At 42.9% G+C, this 23,573-nt stretch overlaps 1 protein-coding gene across 1 annotated transcript in view; it reads right to left on the minus strand.

The window, feature by feature from the left end:
* Positions 1-23,573, minus strand: part of arhgap39 (Rho GTPase activating protein 39) — a 682,545-nt gene that overhangs the window by 89,597 nt on the left and 569,375 nt on the right. The window contains 1 exon segment of the mRNA XM_072252088.1: positions 17,345-17,418. Coding sequence (XP_072108189.1) covers positions 17,345-17,418 — 74 coding nt within the window.

Consider the following 23,573-nt stretch of genomic DNA (forward strand, 5'->3'; position numbering starts at 1 on the left):
AAGAGAGGGAACCTGTAGAATGGTTATGAGATTTTTTTTAGAGCAGCTTGTGGTTGAGTCCACTAGGGTAAAGACAATTTTGGATTAGATGTTGTGTGATGAACCAGATTTTATGGTACTAGTCTCTGTAGTATCCAGGACATCTTCAAGGAGAGATGCCTCAAAAAGGCACCATCCATCATTAAGGATCCTTGTCACCCAGGACATGCCCTCTTCTCATTGTTACCGTCAGGAGCAGGTACAGAAGCCTGAAGGCTCACACTCAACGATTCAGGAACAGCTTCTTCCCTCTGCCACCCAATTCCTGAATGGACATTGAACCCATGAACAATACCTCATTGTTTTTTTATTTCTATTTTTATATATATATTTATTGTAATTAAAAGTTTTTTATATTATTATGTATTGCATTGTAGCACTGCTGCAAAGTTAACACATTTAATGATGTATGCTTAATGTAAAGGAACGCTTAGGAGACATTGAACATAATTTTATAGAGTTCACCCTTCAGTTTGAGAGGGAGAAGCTAAAATCAGATGTATCAGTATTACAGTTGAGTAAAGGGATCACAGAGGCTTGAGAGAGGAGCTGGATGAAGTTGATTGGAAAGGAACACTAGAAGGGATGGCGGCAGAACAGCAATGGCTGAAGTTTCTGGGGGCAGTTCAGAAGAGATATTACATTACTAGATTATGAGGACACTCAGTCCTCATTTATTGTCATTTAGAAATGCATGCATTAAAAATGATACAATTTTCCTCCAGAATGATATCACAAGAAAAACGGGACAAACCAAGACTAAAACTGATGAAGATATGCCCCAAAGATGAAGTATTCTCAAGGGAGGATGAGGTGGACAAGGGAAGTCAATGACAGCATAAAAGTAAAAGAGAAGGCATGTAATATAGAGAAATTAGTGGAATGTCAGAAGATTGAGAAACTTTTAAAAACCAACAGAAGGCAACTAAAAGGGACATAAGGAGAGAAAAGATGAAATATGAAGATAAGCTAGCCAATAATATAAAAGAGCATACAGAAAGTTTTTTTTCAGATATACGGTATAAAGAGTAAAAGAGAGGTGAGAGTGGATACTGGACTGCTGGAAAATGAGTTAAAAGGTAGTAAAAGGGGTCAAATAAATGGCAGATGAACTTAGTTGAAGTTTGCATCAGTCTTCACTGTGAAAGACACCAGCAGTATGCCAGAAATTCGAGAGGGGAGAAGTGAGTGTATTTGGCATTACTAAGGAGAAGGTACTTGAGAAGCTGAAAGGTCCGAAATTCGACAAGTCACCTAGAACAGATGGACTACATCCCAGGGTTCTGAAAGACATATCTGAAGATATTATGGAGGCATTAGTACTAATCTTTCAAAAATCAATATTTTGCAAATGTCACTCCACTCTTCAAGAAGGGAGAGAGACAGAAGAAAGGATATTATAGGCCAGTTAGCCTGACTTCAGTGGTGGGAAGATGCTCAAGTCCATTATTAAACGATGGAGTTTCAGGGTACTTGGAGGCTTGAGATAATATAGGACAAAATCAGCATGGTTTCCTTAAGGGGAAGTCTTGCCTGACAAATCTGCTGAAATTCTTTGAGGACACAGCCTCAGAATAGAGGGGCATCCTTTTAGAATGGAGATGAGGAGGAATTTCTTTAGCCAGAGAGTGGTGGATCTGTGGAATTCTTTGCCACAGACAGCTGTGGAGGCCAAATCTTAATGTTTATTTAAGGCCAAGGTTGATAGATTCTTGATTGATCAAGACATGAAGGGATATGGGAGAAGGGAGGAGACTGGGGCTGAGAGGAAAAGTGGGTCAGCCATGATGAAATAGTGGAGCAGACTCAATGGGCCAAATGGCCTCATTTACTCCTATATCTTATGGTCCTATGGTCTAAATAATGGTAAGGTGGACAAAGGAGAGTTAGTGGATGTTGTTTACCTGGATTTTCAGAAGGCCTTTGACAAGATAAGAGCCCATCATATTACAGGAAAGATACTAGCCAGGACAGAAGGTTGGCTGACTGGAAGGAAGCACAGAATGGGAATATAGGGGGCTTTTTCTGTTTGGCTGCCGGTGGCTAGTGGTGTTCTGCAGAGATTGGTGTTGGGGTTGTTTCTTTTCACATTGTATATCAATGATTTGGATGAAGGAATTGATGGTTTTGTGGCCAAGTTTAAGCATGATATGAAGACAGGTGGAGGGGCGGGTAGTGTTGAGGAAGCAGGGGTTCTGCAGAAGGATTTGAACACATAAGGAGAAAAGGCAAAGAAGTGGCAGATGGAATTTAGTGTAGGGAAGTGTATGGTCATGCACTTTGGTATAAGGAATAACGGTATAGACTATTTTCTAAATGGGAAGAAAATTCTAAATCAGAGGCACAAAAGGGACTTGGGTGTCCTCATGCAGCATTCCCTAACGGTTCATTTGCAAGTTGAGTCAGTGGTAAGGAAGGCAAATACAATTTTAGAGTTCATTTGGTGAGGACTAGAATATAAAAGCAAAGGTGCAATGCTGTGACTTTGTAAGGCATTGGTCAGACCCCACGTGGAGTATTGTGAGCAGATGAAGGCCCTTATCTAAGTGTAACCCTCAGGTTGGGCAACTGCGTTAATCTAGGGGAAGACAGCCTCTGGCCCGGCCAAACTTGAGAAATCCTCATTGGGTGGATGCTATGTGATGTGTTCCCCTGTTACAAGTCGGTACTGTACCACGAAATAACAAACATTTTCAATATGCAATTAAACAACTGAGCTTTATAATTCTTAATTTGACTACAGGGTTAGTAAAGCAAACAGGAAGAAAAAGGGCCAATTTTCATGAAACAGTCTAATGTGCACGTTGGGGCACACTGTTTCCCTGTATGTTCATTCTCCATCAATTTCCCCTGGGCATCGTCGACTCCCAACCCTGCTTAGTCCTGCGGTCTATGATTTCCCCGTTCTGACATCTTCCCTCTCCGTCTTCTCCCGAACAAAAGCCCGCGAATACCTCACTCTCGGGCACACAAGAAAGAAAACCACTCCCCTCATGGGATGCTGCACATTCCAAAGCCCCCGTTATCTCTAGTCATAACCCAAACACCCTGCTGCTACAGAGAAACCATTAAATTAGCAGTGAAACTTTTCCCAGGGCATTACGTAAGCAAGATGTGCTCGCATTAGAGAGAGTCCAGAGGAGGGTCACAAAAATGATTCTGGAAATGAAAAGGTTAATGCATGATGAGCATTTGATAATTCTTCACCTGTCCTCAACTGGAGTTTAGAAGAATGAGTAGAGATCACATTGAAACCTATTGAACATTGAAAGGCCTAGATAGAGTGAATGTGGAAAGGATGTTTCCTATAGTGGGGAGTCTAGGACTGCAGGGCACAGCCTCACGATAGAAGGTCATTCATTTTGATTGAGATGAAGAGGAATTTCTTTAGCTGGAGGGTGGCAAATCTGTGGAATTCATTGCCACGGGTGGTTGTGGAGGACAAGTCACTGGGTATATCTCAAGCAGGGCTGACAGGTTCCTGATTAGTCAGGACCGTCAAAAGTTATGGGGAGAAGGCAGGAAAATGTGGTTGAGAGGGATAATAAATCAGCCATGATGGAATGGTGGAACAGACTTGATGGGCCAAATGGCTTAATTCTGCTCATGTCAATGGTCTTATATAAAATGATGTGTGTGTTTGTGTGTGTATATGTATATATATACACATACACACACACAGAATATTACACCTATAATCTATATGTATACTGTATATGTATAAAATACGATGAATAAAGTTTAATTAATTAATTAATTAATTAAGTGTTACGGTGCAGAACAGGACCTTCTGGCCCTTCGAGCCGTGCTGCCCCAGCAGCCACACAAGCCCGGTTAACCCTAACCTTCATCACAGGATAATTTACAATGACCAATTAACCCACCCAGTATGTCTTTGGACTGTGGGAGGAAACCAAAGCATCTGGGGAAACCCAAGCATTCCACGGGAAGGACTTGGAGAACAGCGCTGGAATTGAACTCCGAAATCCTGAGCTGTAATAGTGTCACACTACCATGGGATAATTTATATATTTAATAAGAGATACTGCAGAAGTAATATCAGCAACTAGGGCTCAAATTAAACACAGAATCACAAGAGCACGATGATAATCTGACTTTGGAATGACATCTCATTAGTTTTAGATATTAGAGGTGTATAAAATGATGAAGGATATAGATAGGGTGAATGCACACAGTCTTTTCCCAGGCGTTGTAGAATCAAGAACTAGAGGATATAAGTTTAAAGTGGGGGGGGGGGAGGAGGAGATTTAATAGGAACTTGAGGGGAACCTTTTTCCACCCAGAGGGTGATGAGTGTATGGAACAAGCTGTCAGAGGAAGTGGTTAAGTCAGGTACATTTAAGCATGTAAAAAACACTTGGCCTGCATGGATAGGAAAGGATTAGAAGGATATGGGCCAAATGTTGGCAAGTGGGACTATAGGTTGGATGGGCAACTTGGCTAGCATGGACCAGCTGGACCAAAGGGTCTCCTTTCCTGCTTTAGATCTATATGCAGCCTAGAATGATAAGCTGAAGTGATCCGAAGTACAAAGGTTTGATGAATCTCAACACTATATTACAAAAAGAAGACAATTACGTGTTCTGTTTATTTTCTCATTGTTCAGTTTGTTCCATGACAGACTGTCATCCTTCACTAGAAGGCGTATCCAACGACTTTGCCTTCCTGTACCACTCTGCGTTCTGGGTGCATCACTGTTTCAACTTCTGATCTCCCTCACAGTGAACCTTTCAACTGTTCACACAATAAAATTGTCAGCAATTTCCCCTATATCCTCTGAGTGCCTGGAACAATCTGGAACAAGATGGCGCCAGTGATCAACGTGACCATTGACGACATTCTGCAGACAGCTCACAAAACCACTGCTTCTTCGTTTAAGCAACACACATAAAAGTTGCTGCGTTCACCAGCAACTTTTATGAGTGTTGCTTGAAATCCCAGCCTCTGCAGATTTCCTCGGTTTGCTTCTTCGTTTAAATATGCTTCTGCTCCTGAACTGTAATCTATTTTAATGATGCATTTTTGTCCCAACTGAGTGATCTGGTGCTTTTGCTACCTCCTGGGGAATTTGGCGAGGTTGAGAGCAGAGCATGTGGCCATCATCTCCTAATGAACCCATGGTCGGCTCTGTCACTTCTTGCCAATTAAAATGATGAGCAAAAGTGAAATTGATGAGGACGGGAGTGGAAGGCAAACAGGTGTCCAGTGCCATCTGCCTGCATTTGACAGGCCTTCTTCATGCTCCTGCTGGAGACAGGCACAGGTGTCTTGGGTTCAATCGCGCCTGTGGCACGGCTCTTGGCATGGGATTCTTTTCAGGGGGAACCTATGGTTTGGTGTTTCATGTCCTCAGTGTTGAATACATTCCACGGACTCACTTTTGGAAGACTCTTTGGTTTATGTTCTATGTGTTTCTGCTTACTCTTTTTGGCTATTTGCATGATTTGATCGAGGTGCTTCGGTCGGCACAAAAATATGTAATTAAAATAGAAGTTACAGACTGTAATTGATCGCAGATCAGGAGAGGTATATTTAAAAGAAGTAGTTTGGTGAGCTGCCTGCAGGATGTCTACGTTGGTCACGTTGGTTCTGCGGCTGAGGTCTACAGATATCGATACAGCACCAAACTGAACTGACTCAGTGGCTGTCACTCCTGGACTGTTTCGGGGACTGTGGTTTGATGTTTAATATTCTGTGTGTTATTTGCTTGCTGTTTGCACAATTTGTTTTTTTTTGCATGTTGGGTGTTTGATGTTTCAGTGGGTTCCATGATGTTTCTTGTTTCATGGCTGCTTGCAGGAGGACATATCTCAGGGTTGTATACTGTTTTCGTACTTTGATAATAAATAAACTTTGAATTTTGAATGTCTTCCAGGACAAAGTGCTGAACAAGACAAGCCATCAACATGAGGCTACAGTCCACAATTCCAACAGTTTAACCAGCAAGAATTCAGTTTGACAGGATTCTTGCAGTACAGTGATCAGCACTGCATTGAGCTGGTTAGAATTGATGGATAAACAGGTTTTCAAGTGTTAACAATTGATAAAACTATTAAATTATTCACAAAGGTAGTGTAGCAGTTAACGCAATACTTTATCATGCCAGTGGTCATTGTTTGGGGTACAATTCCCACTCCTGTGTGTAAGGAGTTTGTACATTCTCCCTTTGGCCGTGTGGGTTTCCTCCCACATTCCATAGACATCCACATTAGGGTTAGTGAAATATGGGCAAGCTATGTTGGCGCTGGAAGCATAGCGACACTTGTGGGTTGTCCCCAGCATATCCTCACTGATCTGACTTGATGCAAACAATGCATTTCACTGCGAGTCCTGATGGGGGGTTTCAGCCTGTAATGTCAACCCTTTATTCCTTTCTACAGATATTGGCTGACCTACTGAGTTCCTTCAGCATTTTGTGCGTGTTGCTTTGGATTTCCAGTATCTTCAGAATCTCTTGTGTCACTGTACGTTTCAGTGTTTCGATGTACATGTGACAAATAAAGCTAATCTTTATCTTTCTTGAATATACACAGGTTCATCCACACATCACTCTGGATTTAGATCCCTTCATACTCCAGTAACTAGCTAAAGATGCCATCCAGACATTTAAGTTAAAAAACAGAAGCCACAAGCAATTCCTTTGCTTATTTCACTGTCTTCTCATGACAATAATTCTCTTCCCATTAATAAAACACTCATTCTATCCTTTGGATATTATTCTTAAGTACACACAATACTGTCTGTACTGGGTGTACATTCAGAAATAGAACATAGAATGGTACAGCCCTTCTGCCCATCACGTCTCTACTGACCATGATACCAATTTGAACTGCACATGATCCATATCCCTCCATTCCCTGCCCATACATGTGGCTGTCTGGATTCCTCTTAAACGTCGCCATCATATTTTGTAACATGTGATGTTATAAAATGAATTAGAACAATTTTATTTATTGTCTTTTAACTCCTAAATAACATTGCTGCTCCATCCAGTGTCCATATGTACTGCATGTAAGGAAGTACAAGAGAAAACTCTGGGTATAAATTTGCCAACAGCAAGTGCATTTGGGAATTCAGAAAGACACTCCTGTCTGTTACACACCTTATATGGATTAAGAAGAAGCTGGTTTAGAGCATGAGAGGGGAATGAATGGGTGGTGAAGTGATGAGATAGGAGAGGACTGTGGAAAACAAATGGGCTGAATAGCTCAATTTCTGTGTTACCCCTTCTATCCGCACTAATAGTGAATTATACAGATCCTCATGTTACATCCTTTGGGATGACATATAATTTGTTTTAGATACTACAGGTCATAAGGGACATAGTCTTTTTCTCAGGAATGTGGAATCAGCAACTAGAGGGTATAGGTTTAAGGTGAAAGGGACAGGATAGCTTCCTGATTAGTGAGGTGGTCAAAGGTTACAGGGAGCAGGCAGGAGAATGGGGTCGAGAGGGATAATAAATCAGCCACAATGGTATGGTGGAGTAAACTTGATGGGCCAAATGGCCTAATTCTGCTCCTATGATCTTATGGGTAAATTCTTCCTTGTAAATCTGAATCAACTCCTAAACCTGGCCAAGTAACTCAGCAAGATTGTGTCTAATTCAATTCCCACTTCTGCTTTGAATAACCAATTAAATGCCATAAATCCAGTGTGCAGTCTCAGGTTCTGCGGGATGAGCCTTTTGCTCCTCATTACAGAGGGCCTTTATAAACTCGGATTAAAGGCAACTCCCAGGTCAGGGATTTCAATCACTCTCTCTCGTTTGATGTGTAGGAAATTGGCATTCAAAGTGTCGAATGTGGGATGACAGGATTACATCGGCTGTTGGAGAGGATAACTTTTCATTGATTTTGGCGGCCAGCTGCAATCCTCTGCATCAGTGTGCCTCACAGAGAGCAGGTTAATCACTTCCCCCATAAACATCAGAAAGAGTTACAGGGTTAAATTGTTCTGCTGCTTCTGCCATAGCGCCAGGCAGCTGGGGATAACTGAATCCTATCCAGGACATCTGGGACAAGTCATCTTAACAAGAAAACAGATCAGCTTGATTTTTCCCATGTGCATCGAAACATACAGTGAAATGCATCATTTGTATCAGCAACCAACACAGTCCAAGGATGTGCTGGGGGCATTCTGCAAGTTTTGCCATGCTCTCAGCACGTGACGTGACCTCAAACTCCTAACCCTAATCCACACATCTTTGGAACATGGGAGGAAACCGGAGAGCTTGGAGGAAACCCATGCGGTCTCAGAGAGAACGTACAAACTCCTTACAATCTGTGGTGGGAATCGAACCTTGCTCGTTATCACTGTAAAGCATTATGCTGACTGCTACGCTACCATGCCGCCCCTAGAGAGGACATATAGTACGTTTTGTTGATAGTAATAAGAGAAGAGCCTAAAGACCCACGATATTTAGTAACAGCTTCTTCCCTTGTGCCATCAGATTTCTGATTGGTCCATGAACTCATAAACAACGCAGCTTCCTTTTTTCCTACTACTTTTGTACTTTATAGATTTTTATTCTTTTCATTTGCCTGTCATCTGTCAGTGATAAGAAACTTTGGGGTTGCATGGCAGCGTAGCAGTTAGCATAATGCTATTACAGTGCCAGCTGCAAGATCGGAGTTCAATTCCACCACTGTTATTCAGAAGTTTGTACATTCTCCCTGTGACCATGTGGATTTCCCCTGGACTCCCTGGTTTCCTCCCACGTTCCAAAGATGTACGGGTTAGCACTAGTGAGTTGTGGGCATGCTATTTTGGCACTAGAAGCATGGTGACACTTGTGGCTGCCCCCAGCACAATCCTTGCAGCAACACACATAAAAGTCACTGGTGAACGCAGCAGGCCAGGCAGCATCTATAGGAAGAGGTACAGTTGACGTTTGGGGCTGAGACCCTTCATCAGGACTAACTGAACTAGTAAGAGATTTGAAAGAGGGGGGAAGGAGAGATCTGAAATTATAGGAGAAGACAGGAAGGGGAGGGATAGAGCCAAGAGCTGGACAGGTGATTGGCAAAAGGGATATGAGAGGATCATGGGACAGGAGGCCTAGGGAAAAAGAAAGGGGGAGGGGGGAAAGCCCCGAGGATGGGCAAGGTGTATAGTGAGAGGGACAGAGGGAGAAAAAGGAGAGAGAGAATAAGAATGTGTATATATAAATAAATAATGGATGGGGTACGAGGGGGAGGTGGGGCATTAGCGGAAGCTTGACAATAGACAATAGACAATAGGTGCAGGAGTAGGCCATTCGGCCCTACGAGCCAGCACCACCATTCACTGTGATCATGGCTGATCATCCACAGTCAGTATCCAGTTCCTGCCTTCTCCCCATAACCTTTGATTCTGCTATCTTTAAGAGCTCTATCCATCTCTTTCTTGAAAGCACCCAGAGACTTGGCCTCCACAGCCTTCTGGGGCAGAGCATTCCCTATATCCACCACTCTCTGGGTGAAAACGTTTTTCCTCAACTCCGTTCTAAATGGCCTACCCCTTATTCTTAGACTGTGGCCTCTGGTTCTGGACTCACCCATCAGCGGGAACGTGCTTCCTGCCTCCTGCGTGTCCAATCCCTTAATAATCTTATATGTTTCAATAAGATCCCCTCTCAGCCGTCTAAATTCCAGACTATACAAGCCCAGTCGCTCCAATCTTTCGACATATGACAGTCCCGCCATCCCGAGAATTAACCTTGTGAACCTATGCTGCACTCCCTCAATAGCAAGAATGTCCTTCCTCAAATTTGGAGACCAAAACTGCACACAGTACTCCAGGTGTGGTCTCACCAGGGCCCTGTACAGCTGCAGAAGGACCTCTTTGCTCTTATACTCAATTCCCCTTGTTATGAAGGCCAGCATGCCATTAACTTTCTTCACTGCCTGCTGTACTTGCATGCTTGCTTTCAGTGACTGATGTACAAGAACACCTAGATCTCGTTTGAGAAGTCAACGTTCATGCCATCAGGTTGGAGGCTACTCAGACGGAATATAAAGTGTTGTTCCTCCAACCTGAGTGCAGATTTGATTTGATGCAAATGACACATTTCCCTGTATGTTTTGATGTATATGTGACAAATAAAACTAATTTCTTAACCTCTTAGTCCTGATTCTGATTTGTTCACCCCAACTGGCTCTGACTATGTGCACTGACCCAGTTTCCCTCAGCGGGCTGATTACAGGTTTCCTGCAATTAAAATCCTGAAAAAAAAATAGAAGATACTGAAAAAACTTGGAAGGCCAGGCAGCATCAGTGGTTCTTTTTGTTTTGGATTTTCATCGGCAGAATCCAAGTTTTGTGAAGCCCTTGGAGAGTAAATGGAGGTAACTTCAACTTGAACTGTCGAAGCTGAGAGTAAATGCAGAATAGAATCTGGGGATACGCGAACAAGTATATATCCATTTGCTTCCTAAAACTTAATCCACAATTATATTCATTCATTCATTTTGTCCCGTGCTGTATGACATGGGCAATCATGGTCTTGACCATGATTGTTCTTGGCAAATGTTTCTACAGAAGTGGTTTGCCATTGCCTTCTTCTAGACAGTATCTTTACAAGATGGGTGACCCCCAGCCATTATCAATACTCTTCAGAGATTGTCTGCCTGGTGTCAGTGGTCACATAGCACCTACGCTCTGTCCTGATCTCCCTCCTGGCACTTACCCTTGCAAACGGAACAAGTGCTATATATGCCCTTACACTTCCTCCCTCACCACCATTCAGGGCCCCAGACAGTCCTTCCAAGTGAGGTGACACGTCACCTGTGAGTCGGCTGGTGTGATATACTGTGTCCAGTGCTCCTGGTGCGGCCTTCTGTATATTGGTGAGACCCCACCCAGACTGGGAGACCGTTTCGCTGAACACCTACGCTCTGTCCGCCAGAGAAAGCAGGATCTACCAGTGGCCACACATTTTAATTCCACGTCCCATTCCTATTCTGATATGTCAATCCATGACCTCCTCTACTGCAAAGATGAAACCACACTCAGGTTGGAGGAAAAACACCTTATATTCCGTCTGGGTAGCCTCCAACCTGATGGCATGAACATTGACTTCTCTAACTTCAGCTAATGCCCCTCCTCCCCTTCTTACCCCATTCCCTATTTTATTTATCTATTCATTTATTATTTCCACCCTCCCCCTTTTTCTCTCTCTCTTTCCCTCTCACAATCACTCCTTACCTGCTTTCCATCTTCCTCTAGTGCTCCCCTCCCCCTTTCGTTCTCCGGTGTCTCCAGCTTTGTTTCGCTTTAGCCAATCTACTTTCTAGCTCTTGGCTCCATCCCTCCCCCTCCTGTCTTCTCCTATCATTTTGGATCTCCCCCTCCCCCTCCCTCTTTCAAATCTCTTACTATTTCTTCTTTCAGTTAGTCCTGATGAAGGGTCTCAGCCCGAAATGCCAACTGTACCTCTTCCTATAGGTGCTGCCTGGCCTGCTGTGTTCTACCAGCATTTTGTGTGTGTCACATAACCAGGACTTGTGATGTGCACCAGCTGCTCATACAACTATCCACCACCTACTCCCATTGCTTCATGTGACCCTGACTGGAGGACTAGGCAGATGCTACACCTTACCCAAGGGTGATCTGCAGGCTAGTGGAGGGTAGGAGTGCCTTACACCTCCTTCGGTTGAGACATATCTCCCCCCTGCTACCCACAATTACATGAGCATATCATAAACAGAAAAGATTCTGCAGATGCTGGAAATCCAAAGATCCTGAAGAAGGATCTCGGCCTGAAATGTTGACTCTTTCCACAGATGCTGCCTGACCTGCTGAGTTCCTCCAGCATTTTGTGTGTGTTACACCACAATTACATTAGGAGTTGTGGTGACTAAATGAATGTCAAATATCTAATTCTGAATAGCTTTAGTCAAAAGAAGTCCAACCTTCTCAATTGTGACATTTTCAACTGATCTCACACTTCACTTACTACCCTTGTGTGAAGAAATGATTGTGACGTCACCCTTCAACAGCCTGGTTTTAACTTCATGTTATGGTCGGAACACACTCACCCAGGAAAGAGCTTTTCTTGACACCATTAAGTTGTTTATTTGTCTAAAATTCTTTAATTAAATCACCTCATATAAGCCTAGTTGACTGCCTAGTTCACTGTTATAATAGAACATAGAAATCTACAGCACATTACAGGCCCTTTGGCCCACGATTTTGTGCCGACCACGTAACCTACTCTGGAAACTGCCTAGAATATCCCTAGTGCATAGCCTTCTATTTTTCTAAGCTCCATGTACCTACCTAAGATGCTCTTAAAAGACTCTATTGTACCCACCTCCACCGCCACAGACAGTGCATTCCACGCACCCACCACTCTCTGTGTGAAAAACTTACCTCTGACATCCCCTCGGTACCTATTTCCAAACACCTTAAAACCATGCCCCCTCATGTTAGCCATTTCAGCCCTGGGAAAAAGCCTCTGTCTGTCCACGCGGTCAATGCCCCTCATCATCTGATACACCTCTATCAGGTCATTTCTCATCCTCTGACGCTCCAAGGAGAAAAGGCCAAGTACACCCAACCTATTCTCATAAGGCATGCTCCCCAATCCAGGAAACATCCTTGTAAATCTCCTCTGCAATCTCTCTATATTACCCACATCCTTCCTGTAGTGAGGCGACTAGAACTGAACACATTACTCCAAGTGGGGTCTAACCAAGTTCTTATATAGCTGTAACATTACCACATGGCTCTTGTACTCAATCCCACGGTTGATGAAGGCAACACACCATACACCTTCTTAACACCACTGTCAACCTGTGCAGCAGCTTTGAGTGTCCTATGGACATAGACCCCAAGATCCCTCTGATCCCCCACACTGCCAAGAGTCTTACTATTTATATTATATTCTGTCTTCAAATTGGACCTACCAAAATGAACCACTTCACTCTTATCTGGGTTGAACTCCATCTGCCACTTCTCAGCCCAGTTCTGCATCCTATTGATGTCCTGCTGTAACCTCTGACAGCCCTCCACACTATCCACAACACCCCCAACCTTTGTGTCATCAGCAAACTTACTAACCCATCCCTCCACTTCTTCATCCAGGTCATTTATGAAAATCACAAAGAGGATTCCTGCAGAACACCACAGAATATGCAGAATACGAATTAATAAAAATGTTGGTATTCAATTAATGATGATGACATGGTAGAATAGTAGTTAGCATCATCACTTTACAGTGTCAGATGTAAGGTCGGGGTTTGATTACCACTGCTGTCTGCAAGGAGTTTGTACATTCCCTCTCTGACCTCAGATGACATTCCATTTTCTTCCTACCTTCCAAAGATGTATTGTTAGGATTATTGAGTTGGGGGCATCCCATGTTGGAGGCGGAAGCGTGGGTTGCTAAGCACAATCCTTGTTGATTTGATTTGATACAAAACGACACGCTTCACTGTTATGTTTTGATGTACGTGTGACAAATAAAGCTCATCTCTAAAAAACACAATTTGCTTCTTCTAACTAAAAATTCAAAGTTCAAAGTAAGTCTATTACCAAAGTACATAAATATTACCATCTACAACCCTGAAATTCATTTTCTTGAGGATATTCACAGCAAATACAAGAAACACGATAGAATCAGTGAAAGGCTACACCCAACAGGATGGTCAAACCACCAGTGTGCAAAAGACAACAAACTGTGCATATACTAAAAGAAAGATATAATAATAATAATAATAATAACTATACATTGTCCCAATCGTAATGTCTACAACTGGTGTCATCCCAAAGTCACTACATAATAGCATTAAACAATTAGGGCTACACAGCAATATCTATGTAAATCTTCAGGAAGCCACAATATTAAACATCACTAGAATAGTCCGAAAGTTCCTAGTAATTGACAAATGAGTGTGCTTGGCTATGCCTGTATCTCAGGTTTTACCAACTTGAGCTGAGAAAAAATAAACAGTAAAAACAATAATAAATAATTACATAAGCAATAGATATCAAGACCATGAGATTAAGAGTCCTGAGGTTGTGGGATGCCTGATGGCTGAGGGGTAATAACTGTGGTGTGGGTCCTGAGGCCCCAGTAGCTTCTTCCTGATGGAGCAGCGTGGAAAGAACATGGTCTGGATGGTTGAATAGTTCTAGATTAGAGGTAACTGGGGACTATAAATTGACGAGGAAGGAATGTGGCTTGTTTGTTGTCCCATCCTGTCTCAGTTTACATAAGAGGATTGGCCACTCTGACGAGTTCCTAGACTGCCTGTTCTTCCTGGAACTGCACAGGATCAAGAGTTACCCAAGGAGAGGGAATATAACAGACCATTGAAGTTTTGAAATACTAGCAACTTGTATCGACAGATCTTAGCCTTAGCAGTGTGGATGACCAGCGTGGACATGTAGTTCAACAAAAGACTGTGGGCCGAAGGGCCTGTACTGTTCTATATTCTATGTTTTATCTATCAACACCTCAATGCTACTGTTGTCACCGGTTAATTGAACTCTGAGGACTCATGCCAATTCCTCAATCCTACTGTGCACAAGGCTCCTGTCACTGCATTGCTCAAAATTTTGAGTAGAGAAATGCTATTTTTATACAGAGTTGACCAACTGGTAATCTGTATATGTTCAAATTCCTTATTTGCAAGATCAATCCATTATTCACAATGCAGCTGTCAAAAGTCAATAGAAACTACAATCAAAATGCTACTTTGAAATTAGTAAAGTAATTGTCCTCTAGTTGGAGTACGTCTTGCATCATTCGATTACATCCTTATCTTGCCAAATGGCGCCAGTCCCCTGCTGTGCAAAGGGAACCCACACTCTTCAAAGACCTCTCTTCAGAGGCCTCACTTGTCTGGGTTGACTGCATACTATCTGTAAACTATCCTTGCCTGGACATGACCTTAATCCTTATCTTGCTGAAATTTTCACACTACCACTCAGGCCAATTCACAATTTCACTCAAGCTATTGTGCAGAAAGCAAACCTGACTCCCAAAGCATATTAATTTATTATCCAAGTATGTATATGTCGCCATATACAGCCCTGAGGTTCATTTTTTGCAGGCATACTCAATATACATAGAATAATAACCATAATAGAATCAATGAAAGACTGCACCATCAATCTTGGTGTTCAAGCAGTGTTAAAGAGACAAACTGTGCAAATACAAAAATAAATAATGATAATAATAATAAATAAGCTACACATATTGAGAATATGAAATGAAGGATCACTGAAAGTGGAAACAGTTTAGTGATGGGGCGAGTGAAGTTATCCTCTTTGGTTCAAGAGCCTGATGATTGAGGGTAGTAACTGTTCCTGAACTTTGTCGTGTGAGTTGTAGGGCTGCTGTACCTACTTCCTATTGGCAGCAGCAAAAAGAGAGCATGACCTGGGTGGTGGAGGTCACTGATGATGGATGTTGCTTTCCTGCAACAGTGTTTCATGTAGATGTGCTCGATGGTGGGAAGGGTTTTACCGGTGATGGACTGGGCCATATCCATGACTTCTAGTAGGATTTTCCATGATGCAGCCAGTCAATATATGTACAGGTTAGGGTTAGTAAATTGCGTGCATGCTATATTAGCACTAGGTCATTGAACCAAGCAAAACATTTCAGTGCATGCAACACACATCAAAGTTGCTGGTGAACGCAGCAGGTCAGGCAGCATCTCTAGGAAGAGGTACAGTCGACGTTTCAGGCTGGGACCCTTTGTCAGGACGAAGGGTCCCGGCCTGAAACATCGACTGTACCTCTTCCTAGAGATGCTGCCTGAGTCCTGACGAAGCATCCTGGCCTGAAACGTCGACTGTACCTCTTCCTAGAGATGCTGCCTGGCCTGTGGCGTTCACCAGCAACTTTGATGTGTGTTGCTTGAATTTCCAGCATCTGCAGAATTCCTCGTGTTTGCATTTCAGTGCATGTTTGTTTTGATGTACGTGTCAAATAAAGATAATCTTTAATCCTTAATGTTTATAGGGATAGGACTGACTCACATTTGGAAATGTTCTATGGTTGAGCGAGCTGGGGCTTTTCTTTTTGGAGTAAGGAGGATGAGAAGTGACTTGGTAGAGGTGTAGAAGAGGATAAGAGGCATAGAGTGAACAGCTAGCCCTTTTTACCGGAAACTGAAATGGCTAATACAAGGGGGCATAATATTAAGATGTTTGGCGGAAAGTATAGGGGCAATGTCAAAGGTAAGTTTTTTACGCAGAGTGTGGATGTCAGGGGTGGTAGTAGAGGCAGATGCATTAGGGACATTTAAGGGACTCTTAGATAGGGACACACATGAAAGAAAAGCAGACGGCTATGTGGCAGGAAAAGTTTAGATTAATTTTGGAATAGGTTAAAGGGTTGGCACATCCTCGTGTGCCATAAAGGCCTATACTGGGCAGTAGTATTCGATGTTCTATGAACTTAATAGAGATAGTGGGCATGGTTTTGTACAGGATAGGTCGTGTCTTAAAAATTTGATTGAGTTTATCGAGAAGGTAGCAAAAATGACAGATGATGGTAAACTAGTGGATGCTGGTAGGCTGACCCAGATTAAAGTCCATGAAATCCACACAGACTGGATTCAGAATTGACTTGGCAGTAGAATACAGGGGCAATAGTGGAGGGGCGTCATTTTGACAGGAGGTCTGGGACCAGTGGTGATCAGTGCTGGGACCTCGGTTGTTAGTGATATACCTTATATAAGTGACTCGCATGAAAACGTAGATGTGTTGATTCATAGATAACACAACATTTGGAAGATTGTCAAAGGTTACAGAGCAGGATACAGAGCAGATAGAAATTTGGGCGGAGAAATGGCAAATGGAATTCATTCTGACACAAGGTATTAGGGAAGTATACAGTAAATGGCAAAACCCTTAGGAATATTGATGGACATTGGGATCTTAGAGTGTAAATCTATAGCTCTCTGCAAGTGTCAACACAGGTAAGTAGGTTGGGAAAGAAGGAGTATTGTATACTTTCATCTGTCAGGATGTTGAGTATAAAAGTCGGGAAATCATGTTGAGGTTATATAAACCTGAAAGTTCTTGAGCTGTACTGTTCTATGTTCAGACTGAAGTGCAGAATCCCTTGCTCAAATTGCCATCAAGGTGATCACCTCCTGGACATTAACCAACATGTCCCAAAAGCCATCTCCATTTTCGCCTCCCACATAGTGAAGGTCTTTTCAAACCTTTGGCAGCTTTGACCTCCCAGAGATACAACAAAAAAGCCAACAAAACAAGTCTACATGTGCATTTCAACACAGTACAATGCATATCAGGAAGGAGAATAAGGAAACACATTTACCTTCTTTGCTCCAGTCAGAGCTGATTTTTGTAGCTTCCGGTAGCAGTATTTGGCATACGTGCTAATAGCAACACCTATCAAAGAAAAACATGAGACTATTAGATATGAAAATTGAAAATTGATGTGAGATTTAATGAGGAGGAGAATAAAAAGGTGCATGTGTGTTGTACCTGTAAGAGCATTGAGCACATCTAGATGCAGCATTTATCATCAGGGACCCCCACCACCCAGGCCATGGTCTTTTCTCACTGCTGTCATCAGGAAGGTGGTCCAGGAGCCTCAGGACCTGCACCACCAGGTTCAGGAACAGTTATTACCACTCAACCATCAGGCTCTTGAATCAAAGGTGATGACTTCACTCAACTTCACTCGTCCCATCACTGAACTGTTCCCACTTTCAAGGACTCTTCATCTCTTGTTCTCAATATTTATTGTTTATTAATTATTATTATTTCTTTTTTTTCTTTTGTATTTGCGCAGGTTGTTGTCTTCTGCACACTGGTCGATTGTCCTTCCTATTAGGAGCGGTGTTCTATTGATTCTATTATGGTTCTTGGATTTACTGAGTATGCCCACAAGAAAAGAATCTCATGGTTGTACATCTATTGTACTTTGATAATAAATTTACTTTGAACTTTAAACTTTGACTATTTTTGCTAAAAGATTATTGATTTCTGTACAGCCATTGGCTGGTTTAACACTGATAAGCGATCGGCACCAGGCTCGACAACGCTGGATCAGTAGACTCCCTGCATCAGAGGCATGGCCTAAATCTGTGCACTGTGGTACTCCAGGACATCGGAGTCACCTGCGGTTGCAGTAGGCTCATTAGGCAGCAGATGAGGTAGTTAGATAGAAACTTCAGGGGACTGGTAGGCTATTGGGAGCCTCTGATAGACTCCTGGCTCCCTACAGCTACTAGAGAAAGGATGATTCTGGGAGTGAACTAGCAGGAAGAATACCTTATCCTGCTCCAGAATGGTGGACTACACATTTCCCTCCACAGATGCTGCCTCAACCACTGAGTATAAGACAATAACACCATAAGACATAGGAGAAGAATTAGGCCATTTGGCCCATTGAGTCTTGAGTCTGCTCTACCATTTCATCATGGCTGGTCCATTTCCCTCTTAAACTCATTCTCCTGCTTTCTCCCCATAACCTTTCAAGCCCTGACTAATCAAGAACCTACCTCTGCCCTGAATACGCCCAATGATTTGGCCTCCACAGCCGTCTGTGGCAATGAATTCCACAGATTTACCACATCTGGCTAACGAAATTCCTCCTCATCTCTGTTCTAAATAGGCATCCCTCTATTTTGAGGCTGTGCCCTCTGATCTTAGTCTCCCCCACCAAAGGAAACATCCTCTTCACACCCACTCTATCTAGGACTGTTAGCATTTGAGCATCTCTAGTGTCTTTGTGTACTTCTCCTGATTTACAGTACAGGCAGTCCCTGAGTTACGAACATCTGACTTGTACTTATGAACGGAGGATGGAGAAAGCCGTCCGCCATTTTAAGTCAGATCACGAGGCTGTCCGCCATTTTAAGTCATTGCGTTAACACTGTGTTGAGTGTGTAACTTTGTACTTGACTTAAATTTTTCTTAGCAAGATTCACCCTGACCCCCACCCCCCTTTTCCAGTCAGCACCGTCCCCACTTGTCCCATTTAACCTGTCTCAGTGCGGGTGGACTTTAGGACCCGGCGGAGCTCGGGACCTGCCGCCCATGGCTGCTGCTGAATCCGCAGTGTTTCTGTTCCGTTGACGGAAAACGATCATGATTGAAAATAAAGTGGAAATAATAAAGCGATCGGAAAGAGGTGAAATGCCATCGGTCATTGGAGAAGCTTTAGGCTACAGTTGGTCAACGATCGGAACAATTTTAAAGGATAAAGGATAAAGGATAAAGTGAGAATAATGGAGCATGTGAAAGGCCCTGCCCTGATGAAAGCTACAATTATTACTAAACAACGCAGTGGTTTAATTATTGAAAGACATACATTTCTTACATGTTTTATATGCATAGAAAGGTAAAATATATATTACATACTAAGTCAAACTTTTGACTAACTGACACTAAGTAATACCGGATGTATCTGTTCCGACTTACGTACAGATCCGACTTAAAGGCAGACTCAGGAACGGAACTCGTTCGTAACCCAGGGACTGCCTGTATCTGCATATCTTGTGTCTCCTGTAATAGCCACTCTCTTCCTCTCCTGCCTTTTCTTTTTGGCGTGTGCCTGCTTGCGTGCGAGTCTCTGCATGTGCATGCGTGTGTGTCTGTGCGTGTGTGTGTGTGTGTGTGTGTGTGTGTGTGTGCGTCCGTGATGATGTCTTTTTCATGGCTTCTACAAGGCACGGAGAGACTGTGTGGCGCGCCACTCCCCACACAGACATTTTCGCAGCATTTTTCCCTTTATTTTATGAGGGCGAGTTGCGATCTCGACACTCAACCCGGCATGGATGGAAAGCGTACTCGGGAGCGGACCCGCATGGTTTCGAACCCGGGAACCTCCGCTCCCAGGTCCGGCGCCGATGTCATTGCGCCATCAGCTGACCCCTCTCCTGCCTTTCTAATCTCTATTGATTACACATCTTTTTCCTCTTCTGAACATAAATTATCCATCCTATCCTAGCTTGTTCCAGTGGAAACACTGACAGTCAGAAAACCATAGAACATTACAGCCCAGTGCAAGCCCTTGTGATGACCTTTTAACCTACTCCAAGATCAGTCTAACCATTCCCTCCCACATAGTCCTCCATTTTTCTCTCATCCATGTGCGTATCTAAGAGTTTCTTTACTGCCCCTAATGTATCTGCCTTTATCAACCCCCTCAGGCAGAGTTTCCCATGCACTTACCATTTTCGGTGTAAAACAACTTACCTCTGACACCACCCCCTCCCATACTTTCATTCAATCACCTTAAAATTATGTCCCTTCATATTAGCCATTAGCCTGGGAAAAAGTCTCTGATTATTCACTCTATCTATGCCTCTTATCATCTTGACACCTCTATCAAGTTGCCTTTCACCTCCTTTGCTGCAAAGAGAAAAGCCTAGATCCTCATAAGACATGTCCTTTAATCCAGGCACCATCCTGGTAAATCTCCTCTGTACCCTCTCTAGAGCTTTCACATCCTTCCTATTATGAGGTGACCAGAACTGAATGCAATATTCCAAGTGTGGTCTAACCAATGTTTTTATAGAGCTGCAATATTATCACGTGCTTATTGAACTCAATCCTCCAACTAATGAAGGTCAACACAGCATGCACCTTCTTAACCTTCCTATCCATAGGTGTTGAAATACAGGAGGTTATAATATTCCCCTCCCCGGGTTGGTGCTTTCAAGTAGTACTGGAGACACTGACTTTTAGATGTAAGATTCAAACTTGTTATTGGTTCAGAAGGAGCAACAAGCTTTCTCTCAAGAAGAAACAAAGGCGAGTCACCACACTTCTGGCATCAACATAGCGTGTCCAGTATTTACTAATGCTAACTCGTAAGTTGTTGAAATGTGGGAGAAAACCAGAGCGCCCAGAGCATACAAAATCCTTACAGACAGGGGTGGGAATTGAACCCTAATTTTACAGCTGGTGCTGGAAAGCATTATGCTAACCACTATGCGACCTTGCTGCCCTGTGTCAAGCAGGTAGATACATTAATGCAAATTGTTTTGTTACCTGTAATGAAATCAAAACTCATTACATTGCTCTTAGAAGCTAAGCTAACACCCTGGCTGTTGTCCAACTTCCTTTCTCTTCTATGGCAACTTGGGTTATACTGGCAAATTTGGTAAACTGTTTTATTACTGTCATATTTACCAATGTACTGTGATGAAGTTTGTTTATTATGCCAACCATACAGACCATTTATTACAACGGTACATTGAGGTATTTATTTATTTTTATTTACAGATACAGTGTGGAACATCCCTTCTGACCCAATGAGCCTACTGCCCAGCAAATCACCTATTTAACCCTAGCCTAATTACAGTGACCAATTAACCTATTAACCGGTACGTCTTTGGAAATTTGGAGGAAACCAGAGCACCCAGAAGAAACCCACACATTCAAAAATGCAGAATAAATAAGTTGGCTAGATCATAGGGGGCTAGTCTTGATGAAGGGTCTTGGCCCAGAACGTCAACTGTTTATTCCTTTCCATAGATGCTGCCTGACCTGCTGAGTTCCTCCAGCACCTCACTCAAACCTATCGAATGTTGAAAAGCCTTGGTAGAGTGGATGCGAAAAAGATGCTTCTTTTGGTTGGGGAGCCTAGGACCAGAGAACCCAGCCTCAGAAAAGAGGGACTTCCATTTAGAATGCAAATGAGGAGGAATTTCTTTAGCCAGAGTGGTGAATCTGTGGAATTCTTTGACACAGGTGGCTGTGGAGGCTAAGTTGTTGTCTGTATTTAAGGCACAAGTTGATTAGTCAGGGCATGAAGGGTAATAGGGAGAAGGTGGAAGATTGGGGCTGAGAGGGAAATGGATCAGCCATGGAGCAATGGCGGAGCCTAATTCTGCTCTTCTATCTTATGGTCTTATTTTGTATGTGTTACAGAGGGCTGGCTCATCTCACTTAAGATGTTATCTGTAGAATTATAAACATTGTGATTGTTAGAGTGGATTTCTTTTTGGGTAGATGATTTGTTAACACTTAAATGACTTTGGCCACCAGACTCCTATTTTAACGGTTTGACAAAGGACTGTGGATTGAGTCCACCACAATGGGCTTCCTAAAAGGTGTAAATACCAGATGCTTCTGATAGTTTGACCTGATGCTGTAGTTTCGAAGGCAGTATCACCTATACATCATAAATATTAATTGTATTAATTGTCTTCTATGTTAGCACGGGAAATGCCAAATAAATTTATCGTAGACTTAACTTACATTCCTAAAGGCTGTAGATACCAACCCAGACATGTTGGCATCGGGAGGAAAGGATGGTGTGAGATTTTGTATGTAGCTTCAATAGGAAGCATCGTCTATGCATTGTCTGTAACTTTTTAAGTAGCGATTGCCTTTGTGTTTAGCATACAAATATCGAGCCCACATTTAGCTAGCAGACCTTTCTGCGGAAAGCATCTCCGTCCGTAAGATGTCCACTGTACCTTGTTGTGTCGAATAAAGAAGCTGCTTTTTATCTACCAGCGACTGTCTCTCCAGTAATTTCATCCACGCTACAACAGGGATTACGCGTGTTTACAGTTCCAACTGTGATCAAGACAGAACAGGGCAGACCTACAAACAAGGTCCATCCAGTACGACACCAGAAAACAGCGTTCAAGGAAAGATTCTGAAGGTCAGTGCTGGTTCAATCTTTGTAGCAGAGACTGGGTGAGTGTCTGCTTTATAGGGACATTAGCCACTGGTGTGACATTAAAGTGACTGTGCCAGATATGGATGAATAGTTGCTTCCATTAATAGCAACTGGAGCACTCTCTATCGGACTGCTTCACTGGACACGTCACATTTGTTTACAGTTCAACCCTTTCCCATTCCCAGGATATTACATCAGTACATTGTTAAACAAAGATGTCAGGCTCTCATAATGATGGCATTCCTTCAGGTCCCTCAGAAAAACTCTTGTGGCTGCCCAGTTTGAAACCTGCCTTAAGCTTGTTCCTTTGTGAGATAGTTTTCCATTTATCCAGCACTGGACTAATGGCACTTAGAATGCTTATGTCCCAAGATGCCCTCCAGTAAGGACTTAGGGTGGAAGAAGAGCATGAACAAAGCTCCACATTTCAAACAGAAGAAGAAACCAGATTAAAGAGCTTCGGTTCAACTGAGATGTGACCATAAGACGTAGCAGAAGAATTAGACCCATCGAGTCTGCTCTGCCATTCCATCACAGCTGATCTATTTTCCCTCTCAACCCCATTTGACTGCCTTCTCCCTGTAACATTTGATGCTCTGACTAATCAAAAACCTATCAAATTTGCTTTAAATATACCCAATGACTTTGGCTCCACAGCCATCTGTGGCAATGAATTCCATAGATTCACCACCCTCTGGCCAAGGAAATTTCTCCCTATTCTAAAGGGATCTCCTTCTATTCTGAGAAGATGCCCTCTGGTCCTAGACTCCATCATTATAGAAAACATCTGAGTACAGGCCCACAGCCATTAAATGCTCCTCATATGTTAAACCTTTCATTCCCAGGATAATTCTTGTGACCTTCCCTTCTTCAATGCCAGCACATCCTTTCTCAGAAA

Source organism: Mobula birostris, chromosome 3 (assembly GCF_030028105.1).
Source record: "Mobula birostris isolate sMobBir1 chromosome 3, sMobBir1.hap1, whole genome shotgun sequence".
NCBI lineage: Eukaryota > Metazoa > Chordata > Chondrichthyes > Myliobatiformes > Myliobatidae > Mobula > Mobula birostris.